Below are 25,136 nucleotides of genomic sequence, written 5' to 3'. Positions count from 1 at the left end.
GACTCAAACTAGGTGAAAGGAAGAAATTTTTTACAATGAGGGCAATGAAATACTGGAGTAAGTTGCCCAGGCAGGTGACAGATGCCCCATACCTGGAAACATTAAGGACTGGATGGTGCTCTGAGCAATTTAAAGTAGCTCAAGGGGAGCCTGCTCATTGCAGGAGGCAATGAACTAGATGAACTTTAATGTCCCCTTCCAAACCAAACCATGCTATGATTTTAAGATTATGCTCAGGCAGAAACATCTGCCTTAGCTATATCTAATTGACTCTTTAAGCTTTAGTTTCTACTGAGCTCCCCATATGACTGTTCTGACAAAATGGCTTTACCAAAATTCATCTTCTTACCAAGATCCACTATTTATTAGAAGCACTAATTAATAGGAAAGTAATATCCAATCTCTGCACAATTGAAGTGTACTTGATGGGAGACAGAAGTATCAGGTTTAAACTCCATTTTTCTCATGGAAGCTTTAATAACCCAAAACAAGCACTACCTCCAGTAATAAGAAAAAACTACTTTGACACGGAGGTTTGTGAAATATTCATGAGAGAAGTTATGAATATTTTTTTTTAAAAAATGACAGACTGGTATTAATAGACAGGTAACAACACTAAGTTAATTTCTATTTTTTCTGTTTCTATCAGTTTACTGCATTATCACTACTAAAATTTTCTGCTCTGTGAGAGCTACTGAAGCAAAATGCTAGAGGCTAAGCAAAAGGTCACATTGGAAAAAAAGGAAAGGAAAAAAACTACTCGGACGGCACTGGCTTCAGAGTAACCAACCAGGTGACTAAACAGACTTTGATCACACTACTCAACAGACCCATTAACAGGTTTCCTCACATCCAAAATTACTATTTCTAAACAAATCTCATTTATTGCTTCTTGGGTACTGTAGTCTTTCTTTAAACACAGATCCCGTGAGCAAAGACAAACTAAGCAGAGGAATTTATTTTGGTTCCAAGTCTCAGTGCCACCAAGCAAGATCTCAGGATTTAGAGAGGTGGATGAGCCTGAAATAGGTACCAAGCAGATAACTGAAACTGAAAATTAGTTTCTTCTTAGTCTGGGTAAATACGTGTACAAACTCCAAGCCAAACTTAACTCCAGTAGCTGAGGAAGAAAAAATGAAAATTATTAAGGCAAACATTAATTTTAGCTTCTTCAAATATATACGGCATTTATCAAACACATCAACAAGGAATTTTTCTAAGTTATATATTTAATTTCTAAATATTCTTACTTGTCATAATATGAAAAACTGAAGAACTCTATTTAAGTAGCTTAAGTTGAAAACTAGATTTTATTTAAATTGTGAGCAGCAACAATTTTCAGAAATAATAATAAAATATTAATATAGACTTATTAAATCTGCTCTAGATAGATTTTTCTATTTTTCACTAAAAAACCCATGAAACAGCAGAAGCTGAGTATTCTGTAAACAAGCACAGATGCACTTGAGGTCTTTCTATCAATAATTGAACAAAAATGGCATCTGCTACAGCTGAGGCCTCATGAAACACGGAGACTGACAAAGACTAATGTCATTTTGCTATTACATAAGTAGCATCTGTAAAGTGTTATTTTCCTTTCTTGATCATCAGTCTTACTGAGAGAGAGTAAGGTTATAAACAGAACCAGATAATCTAAAGAATATGGACAGAAAATTCTGTATCATTTACTGTAGAAAAGTGCAAATTTGGGAAAACTTAAAAGTAATACCACAGCACCTAAATTCATAGTGGAGATTTATGCACATTTGACAGCACATTAAAGTAAAAATTACTTGTGAATAGTCACTTGTTCTATTTGCAAGTTCACATCAAATACATATTAGTATTTTCCAAAGCACTTTGTGCAAACTTTAGAAGATGACTGCAAAAGAGCAGAAGATTAGTCTCCTAAATAAAACACAAAAATATCACATTGCCTAAATATTCACAGTTCAGAAATACAAAAATGGAGTTACAAATGAAATATAATATTGTCACAATTATTTGCTCTGTTGCTGGAAAATTACTTTAAGTAGCATCCTTAACATACATAAAAACATAAAAACTAGAAAATACATTATGAATCATCCTAAAATGGTCATGAAATACAACCAAAAGATCTTATTCCAGAAACACCTTCATTTAATGTATATAAGCACGTTACAAAAAGTTACCTGAAGATCTGCATTGATTTTCATGCAATGTCTTTTCATACTAAAAGCAGATATGACAGTTAAATGTTTTTTTCTACCTGACAATGTAATTAAAGACTGAAAAGAATTTATTTAGTTACTGAAAATAATATAAATTGAGTATTTTAAGGCTTAGTTAGGAAGTATTATTCTTGCCCAAAGCAACAAGTCTGAAACACCAAGGAACAGAAGAAACACAAGATTTAAGAATCTGTCTACTGATGCATATCACTCTTGAAAAAATAATGTAGTGATACTGCCAAAACTAGGACTTCCCATAAAAACACAAACTGCATATTTACAGGGTGCTTGCTAAAAGGCCTATCCTGTGTTGATACATGCATAGGAAGAAATGTGACCACTGAAGTAAAACCACTGCCAAGAAAAGCAGGAGTATTTTGTTAGATTGGTGTGTTTTAGTCTACATTTAATGATTTGTCTTTTTCCAAGCTAGTTTTACCTTAGAAAGTCTTTAAGGTGTCACACATGAACTATGTATGCTGGACAGCAGTATGGATGCAATTCATCTTGCCCAATCATGCTCTACAAAAGAGCTTTTATAAAGCAGCAAGAAACTGAGATTTTATTCATACAAACTTACAAAACTTTACCATCATTAACTTCATTAAGTATACGAGGCTGTCAGGATAAAATAGCCAACATTTATTGTTAGAAAACTTGCCAAAATGGAAAAGATTCTTAAAAATGTTTCATAATTTATTATTGGGCATCTGCCTTAGTTTAGTTTTGAGTTAGGTAGGAAACAATTCACCATTCAGTGAAAATTCCAATTGCTTACATTACTGGAGCTTTTGAGCAAAATGCTGATCAAAAACCAGTTCTATTCACTTGAACAGGCAGGAAGTGCAAAAATCTAGTCCTGAATTACTGAAGTTCAAGGAAATCTGATAGTCTTGTTTCAAGCATGTCTAATGCTTAACCTGCAAATGAACACAGAAGTGAGGGATAAGACAAGCCTCAATAGGGCTCCGAACGGTAAGAAATGGAAAGTTTCATTTATAAACTGCTCCAAAGGACCAAACTTAGAACAAAAACTATGTTACATTGGCATTCCTGAAGTTATAAACATCTTTGCTGTTTTGCAATGTGCTTTTTTACTTTCTTCATCTTATCTGTCTTACAGCTCTTGATCCAAGTCCACTACAACCGCAGCTGTTGAAGCATCTCCACTGCTTTAGCAGCTGACACTTCATGCTGATAATTACTTAACATACTTGAGAGCAGTGCTTCTGCAAGAAAAACTAAAGGAAAGCAAAACAACCTCCAGAAATAATTCCTGAAAAGACTAGATGAAAAATAAAAGTATTTCATATACAAAGTCTTACATGAAAAAACAGCAAGCATTCAGAAATTGAAACTGATGAATTCTCAAGCAACAGTCCCTTACACATTCAAAAAGCGGTTTTCCTTGGAGGGAAGTGGGCAAGGACATCCAGAATTCTCAATTCCCTCTTTAAACTATCAGTAAGAAGATCTGTAAATTTTAGGCTGGTATTGCAGCTAGTGTTTCACTAAGTACAATACCCACCTGACACTATTTCAGTTTTACTACAGAAGTAAATCCATGCAACAAAAAACTAGGACTCATACATATTTTGTTGTCTTAGACACATAGAAAATATTTTAATACACTAAATCCAAACCACTAAGTTGGTGACACAAATAAAAGCAGGTCTTGGAACTGGAATTATTTTGTAAAATGGCTCTGATTGAGATTCAGTAATGTAAATCCAAGCAAGCCATTCCTAATTGGATAATAACCATTGCATGTTTGAGTAATTAGTGTGTTACTGGCACTCAGAAGGATTTTCTTTTTAAAAAATATTTTTGTGTTGCAAAATAAATCACCATCAGCCAGTTCCTCTTTCAGCCAGAATAATGTAAAATAAAAATTAGCAAAATACTACTGGAAAACTAGTTTCCCAATAAAGCTACTGTGAAATCAGAATGTATGTAAAGTATTGAGCTATAAGAGAACACTTCAACTAACTGACTTTTAAAAAGGAAGGGAAAAACCCTAACCAATACGAAAGTGTTTATTAATAATTTATCTAGTGGAGGTCACATAACTAGATTAATAAATTGTTTAGGCATCATCAGGCTGCCCATTAGATTAACAATCAATGAAATCAAATTTCTAATGTTTATCATCACCATCAACAAGAATGCTTCAGGAAAAGAAATCCTCTCACGGAAAATATTTCTATCATCATTAACAAAATCAAGTAACCGCTAGCTGCATTAGACTTGACTACAAGATGTTTTTCAAAAGTAGTTCTGATTTTTAAAAAATTCAAGTTTAATGAGTTAGGGAAAAGACACAGACAGAAAAGTTCAACAGGAAAGCCTAATACTGCAGCCTTACATGAGAGGGTCCAATTCTGGTTTCCATTGAACTTACCATTATCTTCCTGTTTTAGACTGACCAGTAAAAAGTGATAGTGTATAAGTGAAGGAAGCTTACTTTTCAAAGCTTTTAAGAAACAAAAAGAAGGATTAGAAACAATTATTATTGCCCTACTAAATACATTGTTGGCAGAAGGCTGTAATATGTTGCAAGTATAATGCCAGTAGAGTTTATCAAGACTTGATAAGGTAAAAAACTATCCAACAGTATCAAAAAAATGAAATTCTCACCAAGAGTCAACTTTTAACCTCTGAAAATAGAGAATAACTTTCTCAGTACTTGTACAACAGTGATCTGAGAGTAGAAGTAAGTGCAAGATGGAATCTGTTCACAGTAAATAAGTATTAGTAAGAACAAATAAAAGCAAGTTATTTGTATAAGAAATTCTAAGTTGAAATCAGATTTCATGTGTCATTTTCCAATCTCTAGAAAAGATTTACAGTTTTTCTCTGCTGCAAAATGCAAAGGCTTTTTCAATTCCCATTCACACTACGTAACTACAGTTATCTAAAAACATTTTATAACAAGCATCTATAAAATGATAGGCATGCTTAGACACACAGCTGCCCTGATTAGAAACTGTTGCTAAAGAAAGTAAACATGTCACTTGCCACTTTGTTTCAATTTTTCCTCTTTAAAAGTTGAAGACATTTCCTCTTTTAAAGTTGAGACATATCCAGAATACTAAAGACTAGTCCAGAGAACACACTTTTTTAATGTATTATTTTATATGCCACTGCAATTTCATACAATGTTTAAAAAACACCACCTGTACTCTACAGTCCTTTATATGTAAGTTAAAACTTTTTTGGTAGGGCTGCTACTGCAAAACTACATCTGTATCTTCTTGCAGTGTGTTACGTCCAGATGAACACACAATTTCAGAAATGCATGAGAGGAGGAAAGCTACACCCTTGCAAAGCAGTCTTCCACCCTTAACCCTTCCACTCCAAAAATGTGATGTATAAAAGTCATAACAATTACGCACAGTGATTTTCCATTTGCGCTTTCCATTTCCTCTCTAATCTTACATTCTTGCCAAGTCCTGCACACCAACTTTAACAGTTTCTATTCATATATGGTTTGGAATTTAAAAATGTAGATAAGCAACATGGATGGAGAAACTGGTTAGCGATTTAAGCACAGAGACTAAATACTATAATATCAAGACATATGTAAGATTAAACCAATAAAGGTTGTGGTGGCCTTTACCATTATCTAGTTTTCCCCATTCCAAGCTGCAGAATACAGGCCACAACCTCCTAACAGCAATGGAATGTGAGGGAGCTACTGCCATGCCAGGGCTGTGGGTTGGTTCCCCAGCTTCCTATTACTACAGCTCTTTGCAGCAAGAAGCACAGGTCTCACAGAGGAGCCAGGAGGTTTTGACAAGTAGCTTACAGGGTCAGAAAGTCAAGCAACCCCAAAAGATGCTATGTTAAGATATTACAGCTATATGAAGTCATAAGTAAGTACTACTACTAAATTATATCAGACAATTGTTACATGCTATTTCCCCAATTATGTTTAATAATATTTAGAACACACTAAAGGACAGTACGAGTTCTGAATTCTTGGACTTCATCACCCTGAAGAAAAGATGTGTTGAAAGCAGTTTTCTTTTAGAGTCAGAACATATGGAAATAAATTACCATCTGCTTTTGGATGTGAGTCCCTCAAAACACAGTGAGCAAAAATGTATTATACCTGTCGGTAAAATCAAAGCAACTATTTTGCTTTCTCCCCATCTTTACTAAAAACACTAAGGGGGAAAAATGTCCTACTGAGAACAGGAAATCATTTATTTTTTAGAATCTCTCAGGATGTCTCAGAACATAATAAATTCTTCGCAACTCTACAGAAAATTCATGGTATAGAGTATAAAATAGGTTTTTCTTTCACAGGAAGTAGCTGAGAAAACAGCACTTCATTTCTGATTGATGTATGAAGTTGCACTTGTGGAAGGGGAGCAAAATCCCCTCCTGCAGACTACAGTTGTTTTAATAATGTCCAAGAGCATTGTATTAATTGCTTCTTCATTATTTCCTCAGTAGGAATAGCTGTAATAGTAAAAGGTATCCTACTCAAGAGAAAACTGAAGCATTTACAACAGAGTTTGCATTCACTGAAGTAATCTGGTCAGTAGGAAAAAAGTCATACCCTTTGACCAAAAAATTTAGAAGCTGACTCCTTTGATAGCACCATTTTGTTAATCCTGCAGGATGAGTCTTCAGAGGCAGAGCATACCTAAATTGCTAATATAAATAATGTACAGATTATAGAAGAGGACAAATTTCCCCTCAACTTTATAATCTTTCAGTCTCCTTTAGTAATGATTTGGATGTTCTCATCATATAGTTTTACACAGGGTCAAAAGGAAGAGCAATTTTAGGCTCCATATGAAATTAACATCGCCCTTTTTATTTCTGAAAACTTTCTTAGTAAGTTAAGCATAAACCAAAACCAGTAATTCAAACAAGCTTAGCAGCATGAACTGGTTTAAAATTTAAACCTTCAGGCAAAGTCGGGCACATCAGGATGGGTGATTCTTATCACCTCCCACTTAGAAAGACTATTTTACTGAAACATATCAATTCCCAAGTAAACAAAATTAGTATCTGAACACCTTCACTTAACAGAAGTGTTATATCACCAGCTTGAAGGAAAAATAACAGTGATGTCATCATACAAAAGAGCAACTACACTACTGAATATGTAGCAATTCACTCAGGAGAAATACTGAGGTGAAAACAGCCAACAAGAAGATGGCAGCTCAATAACGAGCAAAAAAAGATCCAATGAAAAAATTCTTTTGCAATTTGGACTTTCACCATAGAACTGTACTTACATTATCCATGAAATTTGGCTTAAATCCTCCCTCCTGCTGTCGTCGTAACTCTTCCTGTTCCCTCTGGCGTAGCATCTCTTCTTCACGACGTCTGTGTTCTTCTTCATGTCTAGGGTATCATTCAAAATTATGTCAGCTTAGTCTCTCGACCTGTTCAGGCTTGCACACAGCCTCAGAGGTAACATCAAGCATATAAACAGAACTGGTCATTAATTATTTTTTACATAGTGTAAGGCACTAATCTACTCAACTTGATGAGTTTGAGTACTTTTGAAGTTCTCGTCTGGCTTTTTTACTGGAATACAGGGAATTTCAATATCAATACATTCTATACCTACTCTTCCAGCTATATATCAGTAAACACCTTAAAATATTTCTGTTTTTAAAAAGCCACAATGGATTAAAACTTTGACAGTGCCAAAATACACATTTTTAATTCTGAGATGCATTTGTGCTGATTTTTTATCTGATATTTATTGTGATATTTAACACAAAAAGTATAAATCAACATGATGATCAACAGACTATGTCTGTTTTCTTAAACTTTATAAAAGGCATTAAAACAGTTTTTTGCATGAATCAAGTTCTAAATGAAAAATTGTTTTCAACATACCAGAACATCATGTGAAAATAACTTCCAAAATCCCATGTCAGACTATAAGACTGCAATGCTATGATTCTCTATGCAGATCACCTACCCATAAAATTTAGAAGCCTGTTCCTATTACAGCAATGCTTCAATCACGTTAAAATAAATATGAAACAAAAAAATAGTCTAAGACATTTCTATGCTATTTAGAAATCTCAGAAATTTATAACAAATCTAGCAGAGCTGAAATAAGTGGAAAAAATCAAGCAACACTTGAAACCAATCTTTTATATCAGCATTACATTATCAGAAACATCAGACATCATGCTTTCGAGAAGCAAGTTTAGCTAACATATCCAAATTCATGCAGGCCTACAGTGGCTGCATGCCACACCTCTGCACAGTAGAAGACAAAATACCTCAATTGTATCTGCTTGCGTTTTTGAAGTTCTTGATTTCGAAGTTCTTCCAAGCGCCTCAATTCTTCTTGACGACGCATGAGATCTGACAGGATTAAAAGCATATTTAAATATAAAAGCTGTCAATCAATAACGTGGCAACACAAAAATCACAAAAATTGTTATTACTGTCAGATTACAGTTCTAACATTCAATTTTTTAAACAAAATTTTCAATGCATTTAACTCATCTCTTTCCATAAAGCTAAGTCTAGTACTTGAAAACATCCTGGATCTGTGGCTTACAAACACAGAAAGGTAGAAAATGGGCAAAGCCCCCAGAACAGGTTGCAGAAACAGAAGTTTTAAGTTCACAGAGAAAAGGGAAAAAAAAAACCTCTCTCAATCCCTTAAATCACATCCTGGTTTTACATCTAGGATACTGCATCAGTTTCTCACAATGCTGTACGTATACTGATAAAGTCACAATACTAAGGAAACTACTGCAAGACTCATGGACTTTTACACTCTCCACTACCTAGTGCATGGCACACATCAGAAAAAGAAAAGTCATATGAACTTCATGTGCATGAAGTCTGAGCCTCCATGAAGACCTATCACGACTCTGCTCACTGCAACTTAAAAATGACTAGTGTTTTGACCCCACAAAAAAGGCACAGCCATAGCCATTTAAGAAGCACTTAAAATGCCCTTTAAAAGGGCATAAGTCACAGTAATTACTTTTGCTGACCAGTCACATTATTGATTTCTGCCTGGAGATTGATACTTTCTTCAATAAATAATAATTTTACCATTTCTTAGAAAATGGCTTTGATTTTTTAACTATATAGGAAGGACATTGGCCACATGATACTATTTATAGAAACCACAAGTAACATCTTACCATGCCACCTATTACATGCCTTTTATGCTTTAGTTCAACTGTTCTGCACATTTTCACTACACATTTCTTCACTACACTAATTAAAATATCTTTTTAGCCATGCAAATTGGTTTCCTCATACTTGCATCAGCATAAATTATTACAACTTCAAATTTTACTTTATTATCCAAAAACTACAACAGCCAGTACATTCTGCCAAAATATAATGTATTTGTTTTCTTTTTGAACAAAGATGATTATCAGATATTTATTCTCACAACATCTCTGTTGACATTAGAAGTCCTTTTTCAAGCATATTTTACAGGATTGCTTTTCTATTCTTTCCTGCAAAATTAACAAATTTCACACATATAGACTAGGACTACATTGAAGATTCACTCAAATCACAGAGTCTGAGAGCTGCTTCTTTCCAGCTGTGCTTGCCATAGAAGGCCTGGCCACTGGTGTTCTGATCATTGGGCAGTGTCACAAGCACACTTTTTTTTTGCTTTTAAATAACCTTTAGGTTATTTCAGAGTACAAGTGTACCTTTCCTTTCAAATTAACCTTCAGCATGCTTATGGGTATTACTGAGATTAAGAACTAACCCATTCTGTAACATTGTCCACTGTGGGAAAAGATGTTTCTTTTTCAGTTCTTTGTTCTTTCAAATTTATACAGCATTTCCTATTTCTTGTGCCTGTGTGCACAGGCACAGGATTTCCTACTTTCTCTCTACCAATATAATTTACGGTCCCCTTTGTTCTTAAGATGTAGCACTCTACTTTGTTCAGTGTTCTCCTAATTTTTCTCTATAGCATAGCTTATTGCCTTTCCGGAAATTGTTAGTATGTTAAAGATTCAACACAGAAAATTAAGATTCAGTATCATTTGACAACTGCCAATCTTGGCAGAAAGCCTTACTAGGCCCAGTGAAAACACAGCTATAGAGGTTCAAACTCCACACAGGAGCCATTCATATTAGAAGACCTGTAATGATGGTAATTCTTGACTGACAGGCCCTTTCTCTGAACAGAAAAAATCTGCACTAAAGCAGCTGTGGGAAAAAAAGAAAACAAATAGAGAGCATTATTATTAGCCTCTGCACTTTCTTGTGCTTATAAAAGGGCAAGGTCTTCATTTTACCTTCAACCTTCTACATAGCAGACAGCAAAATGTGAAGGTGTTCTCTCACCTCAGAAGTAAATCCTACAAACTGGAATATCAGCTTCACAAAGACTTTTAAGCAGTTTAAGCTGCTGATTTTTCAGATTCTCAAGATGGAATATAAATGCCAAGTTTCCATATAACTGACTAAAAAATTAAGCTTCTGATAAATTCAGTCATGTTTTCCAGTGTTTTCTTAATCTATTTAACCATTGTTATGAGAAATATTTACAAATGTTTGATGTATACCACCAGTACATAGATGAGAAATACCATGCAATTTACTTACACACGCAAACACGTATTCTGCTTTACAAATTACTTCTGACTCAGTCTGTCAAAATATGACACTTAAAAGTGAAAAATTACACATATCAAAAGAATTAAATCTACCTTCAGAATTAATATCACAGTACAAAAACCTGAGTACTCAAACCAACATGTAGCTCATGAGAGCTACAGTCCTATTAGCTCTCATGAAGCAGTTTCAACACAACCTACACCTGCTAGAGTACATGGACCAGTAAGCTCATCTTTCCTGTCTTCTTAACTCCACAACTAAAACATGACATTTTATATTTTATTTCATGTTTCATAATGACTGCTTCAATACATCTTTAATTTTGACTTCGTGCACCAGGGATACAAAAGTATTAATTCTATGTTCTGGTGCCTTAGAAACTTCACTGCATCTTTCTACAGCATCATGTGATGCATCTCATTAATATAATCAATATTCTTGGAATGGCATGAACTTAAACCCACACTGTTCAGAGCAACAAGAGGAAGCTAATCTTTGAAAATAAATGCAAGTGAAAAAAACACCTTATTTTCATGCACAGTGAAGCCAAAGAATTAAGAAGATTAAAACAGAGGAATACTTATTAATCTGTAGATCCCTGAAAATTAAATGTCAGCAGGCAACTAAGAAGAAACCTAACTATTGTAACAAAATTCTAAGTTTATCTGGTACCAAATAGGTACTCTGCGAACCAAACTGTGAGAGGGAAAAATCCCTCCCCCTACACTAAAAAAAACCATATTTTCTCACTGGAATTCACACATATATTCATGTTTTAGTGGCCCTTTAATGGAAGGAATGATACTCTCATTTTTCATATAGAACTGGCATTTAACAAATATTGAAAAAGCAGAATATCTTTTCCTTCATGTTGTCCTTAAAAGAAACCTTAATATCCAAAAACACATGAAAGATGTTTTCCCATGTTTCACCATCAATTCTTTTTCTATCTTAATGAAGAGGCCACCGTAATCTTCTCTCAGTTTAACATGTAATTAAGACATGAATTTAGGACAAAGTAATCTCTACTCTTGCCCTCAAGTACAGGCAACAGGTGAATAAATTCAAAGGAAATTAAAGAGCATAAATTCTGGAACTGGATTATAACACTGTTAAGTATTAACGATTAGGTAAGTCAACAGTAGATTTATCCAATCTGTATCTTAGGCATGGAACTACCTTTACAAATGTCAGTCACACACACAAAATTACAATGTGTGTCTAGCTGCCAGGGGAGGGCTGTACTGTATTGTCAGCAACATTCTTGGATCATATTAACATGCACATTCCTCACCTCTAATATACACCTGTGCTTACAAGGAAATTAAATGCTTTTAACAGTTTTTCTTGGAAAATAAACCAAGAAACAGTTGTCATTTCAGGTGCTGCAGCAACTATCTGGAATTTCAACACAGTTTTCTGTTTTGAACACATATGTTATATATATAACATATATATATACATGTTACTACACCTTCTATAAAACCTTATGCTCTTTATGTTATTATGTATTATGTTTTTATGTTATTATCTTCTGCACAAGACCTCATGCTCTGCACAGAACCTCAGAAAAACAGCATGGCTCCACACTGCAAGCACATGTTCCTATTTCAGGAAAAACAGGCTAAGTAAACTTTTTCCTCAAGATAAATTTAGATATTTAGATAGAAAGTGAAGAAAAAGAGACTTAGACAATCACCTCTTTATCAGGTGCTTAATTTCTGCAAATCATCAAGGAATATGTGCATAGAGAAGTATTCCTTTTTCTTAGTTAAATGCATTTAATTAAATGGTGACCAGCAAAATGTCCAAGTATACAGCTCAATATGCTACACAAAAGAAAAATATCTGTGACAAAACAAATTTAATACTAGTAGATTATCTGGTTTTACCTTGCCTCATCAGCATTAGCTGATGCTCATGTCTAGCTGCTTCCATTTCTGCCTCAAGTTTCTCTTTGGCTTCTCTAATATTCCTGTCAACCTGTTCACGCTGCTGCTTTTCCATCTCATCAAGAGCCTTCCACCGCGAAGCATACTCAAACTCAAATGTTCCAGGCTGAGCAAAGCGTGGAGGCTGTTCTCTTTCCCTAATAAAAATTTTGCAGTAAAAATGTACAAAAGGACACATTTAGATCAACAGCTGTAACAGCTAGAGAATGTATAAATAATCACTTCAAGTGCAGATCTCACTTTTCATTAACCTGTCAGATGACTACATTGTGAACCAGACACAGCTTAGATCAGACATTAAGACAAGTAAAAAGACAATTTTCCAAAAATTGCCCAAATAAAATTTCAATTTATTTAATTATAAGATAAAAATTTGTATTGACATCAGTACAAAAGACTAAGCTGCAACACTAGATTAACAGTGTTCAGCCTTCTATATCAAGTAGTCAATTCACTAAACCAGTTATTTAAATAAACATAAATGCTTACTAGACAGCCCAGAATATTAGCCAGAATCTGTAACCATTAAAATGAGCCTGCATTTCCCATTCTAACACTAGTACTGTACCTACCAGTGACAAATTTTTAAGAACTGGTGCTCTACATTAACAACATAAACATTTTAGATTCAAACAACATGAATGGCAAATTACAATACTAAAAAGTAGTATTTTCAGAATAGGGGTCTTTTATCTCATGATTGAGATTCACTTTCTCATGTCATGCTCCAAGTTTTACCTGAACTGTGGAAGCTGCAAAGATTTACAAGCCAGGGAGGCTGCAAATAGTTCAGGGGCTATTCAGAGAACATAAAGGCCTGTGGGTATTCTAAATCTCTGCAGGATTAGACCACACCTCTAATTCATAAAAGGCTGTAGTTTGCTAGCAACAAGCTTCCACTGCATGCAGTGTAGGCCAAGAACCTCTCTACTACAACAAATGCACAGAATGTTAAACCAACGAGCCATGTCTAAATTTTATTATGATTAGGAAATTTGGAAAACCCTGTTTAGTCCTTTGAAACAAAACAGCACAACATACAGAAACACTACCTCCTGCTACACAAACTCAAAAGTTTAATTAATTTAATTAATTAGTGTATATTTACAAAGGCAACTAAGTGCATAAATCACATTTTATAAAAAAGGCTAACCACAACTTACTTGTGGTACTGTTGTGTTTTTTGCATTAGCTTCTCAGGGAGTCCATCCTCATCATCAAATTGCTCCATTGGTTCTACAACAACAGGTCGAGGTGTTCTGGGAAACATTTTTAATTTAATAACTGAATCATTAATGAAGCAATTACAACTCATTTTAGCATTTTGAAGAAACAATCCAGAAAGCTAATATGTAATTCCTGTGTCTTGTCTTAAATCACGGAATTCCAATGAATCCCAATCTTAAGAATTACCTTCAGAAAATAATTGTTTCTATGCCCAAATCCAGCTATTCAGCCTAGAAACAACAATTTACTTGACACAGTTCTGTGTCTTTACTTTTTTTTTTTAAATACCAAAACCATCTATCGATAACTACGAAATATTTAGGAAGGAACTACCTTTCTGTTTTTATCAGTGAGGCACCAGAGGCCATGACTTTCTGGGAAAGCACCAAACCCAAAACAGAGCAGCACAACCTATTCATATTTTTACTGACTTCTGCAACTAGTTTTGCTTTAGTTACTCTACAACTGAAAACAGCTTGATAATTTGGTATTAATATTACAGTGATAATAAGAAAAACATTTCTGTTTAAGTTATTTCAAATCCATTATTGGAACAACCATATGCTCACAAATTAGAATCCTAAATTATCTCTGAAAAACAGCTTTCTTGATACATAGTTACCACAGGCAAGCATGAGCCAGTACTGCCAAAGAGAGCGACTTAAGAACTCTGAGTAGTGTAGAAAGCTCTTTGCATCAGTCTTGGGAGCAGAGATTACAAAACACAGAGCACTACAGACACAATTTTCAAAACACCAGCACTCATTTGTTGTGCTCCATGCCTTCATTTCACTTTGCAGATCTTCCCCTACTGTCCATGCCCCTCATGAGAAAAAACAAAACAAAGCAAGACAGAAAAACCAAAACCAAACCAATGACTCCCCCCCAAAACTAATGTTTTGAATGTCTACTTTTGATACATTTAAACAGGAACTGAAAGGTGTTCTGATCAGGCAAAGAGTTTTCAGATAAAAAAGGTAAAACTTTAGACTCTGAAGCAAAACACAAAGGTAGATGGTAGCAGATTCATGCTAATCACCTTTGCAACTGTACATCAGGGAACAAGTCACCTGAGCAAGAAAACAATCAAGTGCTTTTTATTCACTCAGGCCATGGTTAGATGGTCATTTCAATTCAACTCATCTATCCAGGCGGTAAAACAGGAATACTTTCTCCTTGTATCTCAGCTTCTTTTTCCCTGCCACATATCTCGTGCCAAGAATAGCACTCATGTAACACTGAACTACATTGCTTCCCTTGTTTGGCTCGCCACAATTCCATTAAATTACTAATGCCAAGAAAACCCAGGGAATAAGAATAAATTGCGGGCAGCTCCTCGTAACAGTAGAGATGTGTTCAGATTAAATTCCCTATGTAATTATGTAACCATCTAATCGGTTCACCAGCACACAAGATTTGGAGTTCCAGACCCCTTATTCACCTGCCAACATTTTCTCCTGCCTTATTCTCTGCTGGACTTGACATTAGCAAGCATCTTCCGGTGCTTGAACAGACTGCAATGGACCCCCCATACAAATAAATACCTTTCATTTGTTTTAGCAAGCACAAGTGGCTTATGGAAGTATCATTAAGTTCTCCAGCACAAAAAAGAACAGCACAGCCAGGGCAGGAAAATAACTCCAAGCCCAATTGAATGGCATCAAGTTTTTCATGCTGTGAAACCACACCCTTATTTTCCCAGTGAGAATCAGAAAAATAAAAAATAATCATAAATATGTATCATTTCATGCAGTTTTTAAGAAAGCATTTGAAAATGTCACTTGTGACTGTGTAAAGTACAGCAGTTAACAACTCTCTTTGGCAAGTACAGAAATAGGAGATGCAAGAGAAGTGCTGCTATTTGCAAGCCTGCTTGTCCTTGAAATAGACTGTTTTCCAAACATCACTAGTACAAACCTCTTCGGAATCTCAGTCTTCATTTCTAAACAGCAAGAAAATCCTGGCCTTCTAAGCCACAGATACTTTTTGAGATAAAAACACTTTCTTTAGTCTACAGAAATACCAGCAATGTCATGCACTGTTTTGTTAAGAAACGAAGGAATATTATTCTGTTATTTTGTTACTGAGATAAGGAAGAGTGCAACCAATGAAAATAAAGTCTCAACAGAAAATGCCTTATTATATAGCGAAGGAGAAGAAATATTGCATATGAACAAGAAAAAAAAACAGAATTTTGCTCTCAGACTCTCATATGGTAATAAGAAATCTTATAAACAGTAAGCAAAAAAAGATGGTTTTCTTTAAAAAAAAATAAAGAGTATTTGTGGTATTCATGCAAAACACTTTAATTTCTAATGTCATGGCTTTCAGATTTTGAAAACAAAATAAGAACTAGGGAACCATGAATGCAATTTTTGCTCACATCAGGAAGATATACTCACAAATTCAAACAAAAACCTGTGAACTTACGTTGTAAGCAAGAATGCCCCATCACTGCATCTTTCTAGAGCTTTCCGTGCTGGAGGTTTTGCTGCAAACTCTACAAAACCCTTCCCTGTAGCTCTGCCACGATCATCCACTACAACAACTGCTCTTTCCACTGGCCCGAATTGTGAGAATGCTTGTTCCAGGAGCTCATTGGAAACCACAGGTGACAAATTCTTCACAGTTAAGGCAGCTCCATGGGTAGCAAATCGAATTCGAAGTGGTCTGCTCTTCAAAATAGTACCATCAAGTTCTGCCTTTGCTATTTCAGCCAGGGTCCTAGATTCCTTTATAAAGATATAAAATAATTTATATCTTTTATTTCAAAGACAACAAATATCACTTTTGTGTGCCCCCCCCCAAAAGTAGCAAAGTTGTTTTCCTTCACTTGAGCTACTGGCACCAGGATCATTCAATGTTTTTCCCCCCAGACAAAAAAAAACAAACCAAACCAACAACAAAAAACCCAACAAAGTCCCCTGTCCTCTGATTGAAAACATGCATTCATTACCCCTTATGGTTTATTCTAAAAAACAACATAGGCACAAATTTTTTGTTGCAAATTAGAAGACTTAATGGTGCAACTACAAAGGTTTTGAGTAGAGTTGAAAACCTGATGCTTTTCACATTTACCTACTCAAATGCTTATAATTCTGCATCCCTAGCCCCCCACAGCTGGAAATGGTATTCAAATATTACACTACATGATCTAAGGTGTTTTGCTTTTACGTAAGTGAAAATATCACACTTGGTCTCAATAGATGTCCAATTCAAATTTCATGAACAAATGATGAAATTACCTTCTTTGCTCATATATTCATTCATCTCACATTAATGGGCTTTCTCCACCCACATCCATGAGACAGTGTAAGTCAACAACTACCTTTTTTCTCACTTCAAAAATCTTCACCAGGTTTGATAGCTGCAATCCCTGACATTTAAAGAAATTCTTTATCTTTCTTCACAGTTCAACTGGCTAGGCAAGCTGCTAAAATATATACATATATACACACACACATATATACATACACACATACATATATACACATATACATATGTATGCATGTGTGTATGTATGCACGTATGTATATGCCCTAAATATAATGGAAAAGGGAAGTTCACATAAAAACTCAATCTAATCTCTATTACACACAAAAATGAGTAACGAGATGCAAATATATCTCACTTCCTCCATAAAAGTGCTATTTCAGGCCGGGGAATTCTCAGGGTAAAAGATGTATGGCAGAATGCCACAAGTATTTTAAGATGTCAAGCAAAAAGAAAAAAAAAAAAAGAAAAAAAAAAAACAAAAAAACAAAAACGAATTAGTAAAATATATTGAAAAATCATAACCAGACACGTAAAGCACTTTAAAGCTATTCCCAAAATGATACAAATCTGTGCATTTTAAACAGAGCAATCGTGAAAACTAATCTCGCACACTAAATTACCATTTAAATACAGTATCAAAAGCTTTTCGGATGATTCCCTTTTTTGCATGCTTAACTCGAGCATGCTTAATCAAATATTGTATTACCCCTAAAAATCTAGTCTTATCTGGGCACAAGTAATTTAAACAACCCGCGGTGTGCAACCTTTTCAACTCCGTGATTTTATGTTCTGTGTTCACGATGGACGAGCAGCTGTCTTTCGAAACAATCCTGTCCATTCTTTAAAATTAACTGTATTAAGTGCCGTGGGGTAAGGCGGGGGCCGAAACGCCAGGGGCTAGTAGGACTACTTTGATGCAGGGGGTCTGGCTTGGATGTGGAGCAGCGAACAGGGGAGGGGGAAGAAAGGAGAGGCGGAGGGACCAGCGCTAGCAGCGAGGAGGAAGAGAATGAGAGGCAGATGCTGCCTTTTTTCACACCCGCTGAAAAGGAGGGGAAGGGGGCGGGGGGCAGGGGACCGAAGCCTCCTGCTTAGAGAGACAGCCCCAGGGGCCCGCCCGGATCCTCACCAGGCGGATGAAGCCGAAGCCACGGTCCCGATTGATGAAGACCTCGCTGGGCTCCCCGTAGCGCTCGAAAAGGCGCTTGAAATCCTCCTCGGTGATATCAGTAGGCAGATTCCCCACGAACAGCCGGCAACGCTGCGTGTAGCTCTTCTCGCCAGGTTTGAGAAAGCTCTTGATATCGATGGTGAACCCAACCTCCTGCTCCTCATCTCCGCCACCTTCTTTGCTCGGTGCCAGAGCCATGGCCGCCGCCGCCTCACTCTCCGCTTCTAGGCCGCGCAATCCTTTCAGGTTGCCGCCGCCGCCACCCCCCACCATTCCCAGCGGCGCCGCTGGGGAGCTGTTTTCGATCCGCACTTGCTTCAAGTTCCTATTCGCGGCCATATCCGCTCCTTCCTCGCGGGTTCTCCCTCCGGGGACGCGGAACCCTGCTCGGCAGCCGCCGCCTCCGACCCTCAGCCAGTTCAAAATGGCGCCGCCGCCAACCCCGGCGAGTCGTGCCGTCCCCGCGGGAAGCCCCGCCCCGGCCCCTCTCCCCCTCACGACCGCGCCGCCGCCGCCGCGCCCCCTCGGCCCCGCCGCACGGCCGAACCTGCCCCGCGCCCACGGAGAGCCTTCCTTCCCTCCCTAGGGACAGATGCTTGCCCGCCGCCGTGTTGTGTTAGAGCAGTGGTCTCCTCAGGCCGCCCCCAGGCAGAGGAGCCCCTCGCTGGGGTCTCTCCCGAGGGAAAGGCAGCCGGGGGGATGCCCTGGGAGTGTCTGGTCGCTGCGGGAGAGGGACGCAGGCGTGACACAGGAGACGCTGGGGCGGCGGCGGCGGGGACAGCCGAGGGAGTCACAGAACCACAGAATCAATCAGATTGGAAAACACTTCTTGAGGTCATCGAGTCCAACCTGGGGCCCAGCACTGCCATGTCAATCAGACCACGGCACTGAGTGCCACGTCCAGTTTTTCCTTAAGTACCTCCAGGGAAAGTAATTTCACCACCACGCTGGGCAGCCCAGTGTCTAATTACTTCTTCTGTGAGGAGATTTTTTTCTTGTTATCCAACCTAAACCTCTACTAGTGCAACTTGAGGATGTCTCCTCTTATCCTGTCACTTGTTCCCTGGGAGAAGAGGCTGACCCCAGCTGGCTGCACCCTCCTTTCAGGCAGTTCCAGAGATTGATGAGGTCCCCCCTGAGGCTCCTTTTCTCCAGGTTAAACACCCCCAGCTCCCTCAGCTGCTCCTCACAGCACTTGTGCCCCAGAGCCTTCCCCAGCTCCGCTGCCCTTCTCTGGACACGCTCCAGCCCCTCAATGTCTTTCTGGCACTGAGGGGCCCAGAACTGAGCACAGCATTTGAGGTGTGGCCTCAGCAGTGCCGAGTCCAGGGGGACAGTCACTGCCCTGCTCCTGCTGGCCACACCACTGCTGATCCAGGCCAGGAAGGACTGTCCGGGCACTGCTGTGCAGTGTAGGAGGACCTGAGGACAGACAGGGCACAGAAAGCGAGGAGGTGTAGGAGACAAATCTGAGAGAAGAGAGGCTCTGTTACACAGCTTCCAGGGCAACTTGTAACAGAGCAATAGCTTTCATTATAAAGGGAGAAGCTTGCTTCTGAGAGGTGAAAAGTCAAATGTTTCCTTCCTCTGGCATACCCTCTTATAGCAAAGACTATGGATCTCCCTCATCTGCAGCACCAGACTGTGATTTGCTCTCCTGCCAGATTCACAGCTGCTTGGTTTGGCTTGTGTGCTTCAAGCAATAGTACAACCAGTGCATGGTTTCTCTGAATTATTTGTTTCATTAATACAACTCTAGCACATAAAGTCCAGACCATCTTTTGAGGGTAGTGGTCACTTCAGCTAGTGTGAAAAGTACTGTTCTTTGGAAAAAGCAATATCAAGCATGACATTCAAGAACAAATTAATTCTACTACAGGTGTGTTGTTTGAGGGTTACTTTGTCTATTGCAGAATATTCTAAGTTCCCCTGTCTTATACCACTCGAGGTACAACAAAGATCTGTCCCTTTCTTCCTAGCTCAGAGTTTGTTCAAGGACCTGGAGAAGACACAAGTTCCCAGTTTTATCAGTCCACCTCTTTCTGAAGCAGACTTGTAGGTGTAGGACTCCAAGCTTTCTTAACCAAGCCGATTTTAACTTCTAAATTCAGAAAATACAGATGATAGGGGAAGGATATCTACTCATATAAAAGGCATGAAGTCAGGTAGTGTAGGAACATGATGAAGGTGTTAGAGTAGCAGTATAGGATCCCTAAAGCATCTTGACTGTCCAAAGAACAATGCTTTGAAGTATATTTAGGATTCAATAGCAAGTGGTAAGACACAAGTGTTCAAAAAAGGAACCAACTTACACCAAACCAATAACTTTCTAAAATGGGCAAGCATGAAAAAGAGTGAAATATATGCTAGAAATGATGTGACTATACACTGTAGATGTGTACTCATCAGTAGAGAGGAAAAAGGAGATGCAAGGTAGTCTGGCTGTTAAGTTTTTACCAATGTGGGATAATAAAATTGTCATGGTTTTCAAACAGAGATTTCCAAAACGGGTCAGTAGTAAAAGCTGCAACCATTTAAATTGCAACCACAATTTCCTGTGTACTATAAAAATGTCAATAGGAAGAGGAAAGAGTGTTTACAAATTCCATATTATTCTTACTTTTCCTTAATATAGCAATACCTCACTTTTAAAAATTATAGTTTAGTAAAACAGAGCAACAAAATCCCACCTTCCAGAAACAAGGAAATATATCTGAAAAAATATATATACTTAATGTGCTCATGGATCCATACATTGTCATACATAATTAGATTCAGAGTACAACCATAATGCATGCACTTGTTTTAGCTTTTTTGAGAAGGAGGTACTTGCACATGCCCCATGGTCAAACATTTAAAGGTAACATACAAAAAGAACCTGATATCTGCTGCTTTCAGTCACTTCTCACCTTTATTTACACATCGCAATAATTTACTCATTCATCAGAAGAGCCCCAGACAGTTTATCTCCCTAAGTGCCCAAAGTCTTGATGCTTTGGTGACTTCTACACCTTGCCACTGACACCAGTTAACCAATAAATATTTTGAAAGGAGAGAAAAAGGTCCCTTAAAGTTCTTATCCCAATGTTTTCCTTCAGCTAGAAACATCCACTGAAATCTTTATGGCTTATTAAATCAAGTTCAGATCAATGAAAGGGATAAGGGATATCCTTAGGCTGTTCCAGCCACTCTCCATTAGTTTGGTATTATTATCTTTAATATTTTCAATATAGTTGAACTACATTAAAGTGATTTCAGGAGAATGGGGGAGAAACAGTTAGAATCACATCATAATTGACATTCATTCTGTCATTCTTCAGGGGTCTTATGGAAGCCTAAATTTATTCAACTTGGCATTCAAAAGGCCACAACAGGCAGCACTGATTTTGAATTAAAATAGTAATGAGTTCTTCATTTCATGAAAAGGAATTAAATCTCAAGATTTCAATGAAAATAATTTTGTTAAGTTTCAGCCCATTTCATTGCACTTCCTTTCTTTCCATTCCATTATTTTCACTTTTTTCCCCATTAATTTTTTTCACTTAATTTCAGAATTTATTTTTTTTCAATTTCATTTCATGTCATTATATTTCCTTTCCTGAGATTTCATTTCACTTCATTCCTTGATTTCTCCTTTAATTTCTTTTCCTGAAATGAAAATCCTTAATTTCATGAAAGGAAATGAAATCACAAGATTTCAAGCAATACAATTTAATGAAGTTTTGACTCATTTCACTGCCCTTCATCTCATTGTATACCATTTATTTGTTTTCACTTCATTTCAGAATTTTATTTTTTTTTCACACAAATCTTTTAACAAGCTTGGGGCTGCAGCTGAGGTGCCCATCCCTATGCATGGCCCTAAGCTGAAAGGTGTTGAGGCAGAAATGTTATGGCTCTGCCATGATCCTCTTGGCACGTGTTTTCCAGCTCCAGTGTTCCTGGAGCTAGAGGCTCTTTTCCTCTCTCAATCCATCTAAGCCTGATAGCACCTGGTCTCTGGAGCTGAGATGCTCATCACCATAGGTGGTCCAGATTAGAAAGATGTAGGAGCAGCTGTGGTGGGGCTGTGCTGGAACAGACTTGTCAGGGCTTCTCCAGCCCCAGTGTTCCTGAAGCTGTAGGCTCCTTTACTCGCTCAACCCTAACCCTAACCGCAGCCCTAACCCTGATGGTAGCTTGGCACTGTGGCAGATGTCGTCATCTCCATAGGTAGCACAGCCTAAAAAGTACTGAGTCAGCAATGTTGCCAATCTACCCTGATGCCCTTGCACTGCCTTTTTGAGTGTCAGTGACCCAGGAGCTGTAGGCTCTGCAGCTCTGAACCCTAACCTGAAACTAGCTTGTCTGCTGCCAAGGTCCATAGGCCATGGCTGGCCAGGATTCAAAAAGTGAGAAATCTTGGTACCCTTCCATGATGAAAATCCTCAATTTCATGAAAAGAAATTAAATCCAGAGATTGCAATGACAAATCATTTTGTGACGTTTCAGCTCATTCCTGTCATTCCAATTACATTTGTTTTCACTTCCTTTAGGAATTTTAGGGTTTTGCAATTTCATTTCATGTCATTATATTTAATTTAATTTTATTTCTGTCTTTACATGTACTGCCAGACTCTCTTTTCTTACTCATGTATTGTTTTGGATTATCATCTCACAGATGGTTTTTGTACTTCAATTTACTAGCATAAATAAAATATTCTGCATATGCATGAGTATCTATAGTACAATCAGTTTTATTCTATTGAGGAGAACATTTATTGGGAAAAAAAAAAGGAACAGAATTTTGAAAATCAGCAGTATTTTTTATTTTGTCTGCTGCAGAGCTGGGTTATGTTTGGTGTATGCTAAAGTGTTCATGCTATCAAGAGATTTGGCTGTATTTCCAAAACACACACCATCTAGCCATGTGCCATATGAGACAGAAGGAACTGTCCCAGCCTTTAATTTTCTGTATAATAGCATTACTTTTCTACCAAATATCAGTATCCTGCTGAATATCAGGAATGCATCAAATCTCTAAAAGGAAGCCGTAAGAGCTTTTTATGCTGCAAAGTTAAAAATGCAACACATCTTGATCTGCAAATAAAAATCTGACATTGTTTGTGGTTAGCTTTGTACAACTTCAATGTGATTGCTCTGATACCAGCACTCCAGTGATGACAACGGTGATAGTGCTGAAACTGACTCCTCAAAAGGCGACTGTAGCTTAGCGCTCAACACATCTCCGGACTCCCAGGTTTATTTCCTTCTACTTCCTAAAATCTGCAATGAGTCACAGTTAGGATCAGTACTTGTAATTCAAGCTGCAGTGGTAGGTCATGAACAAAATGTATCAGGGAGCTCTAGAATCAAGAGGCAAATTAGGGCATGGAACAGGATGCTCTGTTCAAGAAGAAAAGGGAAACAAGGGAAAACACAAAATTCTGCATTGAAAAAGTAGGGAATGAGATAGGCAGATCGGTTAGATTGACAGCTTGAGGCTGGGATTCTATTCACAACTGCAAGGCGAGGGGACTGAGGCAAACCTCTGTGCATGACTTGACACAGCTGGGAGCTTCTTCTCTTGCTGTTACACACAGTGTTTGCCTTCAGTATTGCTCATGGCAATGTCTGGGCAAATTAACTTTAGGCAGGTATTGGTCTCCACTACTGAGCTTTTCTTACCAAGTCCAGTTGGCTGAAAATATTAAATCATACGGGCATGGAGGAAGAGGGGCTTCATACAACCTGAAATAGCGACGCGTTCTTTGTGATTGCCTGTGGGTGACCTCACGGCTACTAATGGAGTATGAGGAGAGGTTACGGGCTCGTGTCCTTGCAGTGCCATCTGGTGACAAATACTGGAATTATCACTGTAATAGAATAATTCAAGTGGAAATAAACATGACAAGCCTACAATAACACCATCTCTCCAGTCCCAGATGGACAGCACGACTTGGATTTTCTATTTTTAAACTTGGCGGGAAAGCTGCCTTTTTCTGTATTCTCTTCTTAACACTAGCAGAATTCAGCAACATTCTTTCATTGTTTTTACATGGATTGAAATGTACATGAATCACATTTATCAAAATCTGTACAACCTAACCTAATATGGTTAGTAGTCACCTAAATGTATGCCGTATTAAAAGATATTTTAATGGGAATGATGACCTGTATTTTGGAATTATTCATGTTTCAATAGTCAGTACTAGTGTTTGAAACAACATTGGTCTCAAGGAAACAAGGACTGAAAATATATGAAATATATGAAAATATATGTGTCTGTGAAAGTACTTGTCAGACAGACATATAGGTTTAACAAACGTTACGTGAGTTTTCCAAAGTTACTTTCTCCAATAATATAATCAATGCATGCAGTGCACTCCTTTTACAATATTTTTCACCATATTGTCTTTACCTTTTCTGCACAAGAGTGACAGTAAAGTACTAAGGCAAGCAGGAAGTTAGAGGCTTAAGGAAGCATTTCCTGAATATATTCAGCCCTTAATTTACATCTAAACAATCATTTGGTATCCTGTCAGCATTTGAGGCAATAGAGCTTTAATTGGTCATACAGTAGAATATGGTAGATGGCCACTGGTTAGGGGTTTTGTTCTCTTTTACTCCAAATAATCTCTTTTACAATTTGTAGCAAAATAAATTCCTTGTATTTGATTATTCAATTAAGCTAATGTATTCTGTAAATTTTCTTACATTATTTTT

At 37.4% G+C, this 25,136-nt stretch overlaps 1 protein-coding gene across 13 annotated transcripts in view; it reads right to left on the bottom strand.

Moving 5' to 3' along the window:
* PSPC1 (paraspeckle component 1) overlaps positions 1-18,888 on the bottom strand; it is a 57,736-nt gene extending 38,848 nt beyond the window's left edge. For 12 of the 13 annotated variants that reach the window (XR_004498137.1, XR_004498141.1, XR_004498142.1 and 9 more), the window contains exons 1-6: positions 18,390-18,888; positions 16,415-16,716; positions 13,921-14,016; positions 12,698-12,894; positions 8,477-8,561; positions 7,469-7,577 (exon numbers count right to left, since the gene is read on the bottom strand). Coding sequence is in view for 3 of the 13 variants with exons in the window: in XM_033515732.1 (XP_033371623.1) it covers positions 7,469-7,577; positions 8,477-8,561; positions 12,698-12,894; positions 13,921-14,016; positions 16,415-16,716; positions 18,390-18,770 (1,170 nt within the window). In the remaining 10 variants the exon portion in view is untranslated. The remainder of the gene's footprint in view (positions 1-7,468; positions 7,578-8,476; positions 8,562-12,697; positions 12,895-13,920; positions 14,017-16,414; positions 16,717-18,389) is intronic. The other variant, XM_015623277.1, reaches the window with a different exon arrangement.
* Between the last annotated feature and the right edge of the window lie 6,248 nt (positions 18,889-25,136).

This window comes from Parus major, chromosome 1, assembly GCF_001522545.3.
Source record: "Parus major isolate Abel chromosome 1, Parus_major1.1, whole genome shotgun sequence".
In the NCBI taxonomy this organism is placed as follows: domain Eukaryota; kingdom Metazoa; phylum Chordata; class Aves; order Passeriformes; family Paridae; genus Parus; species Parus major.
Note: the sequence above shows the minus strand (reverse complement) of the source record. Positions and strands in the feature narration are given on the sequence as shown.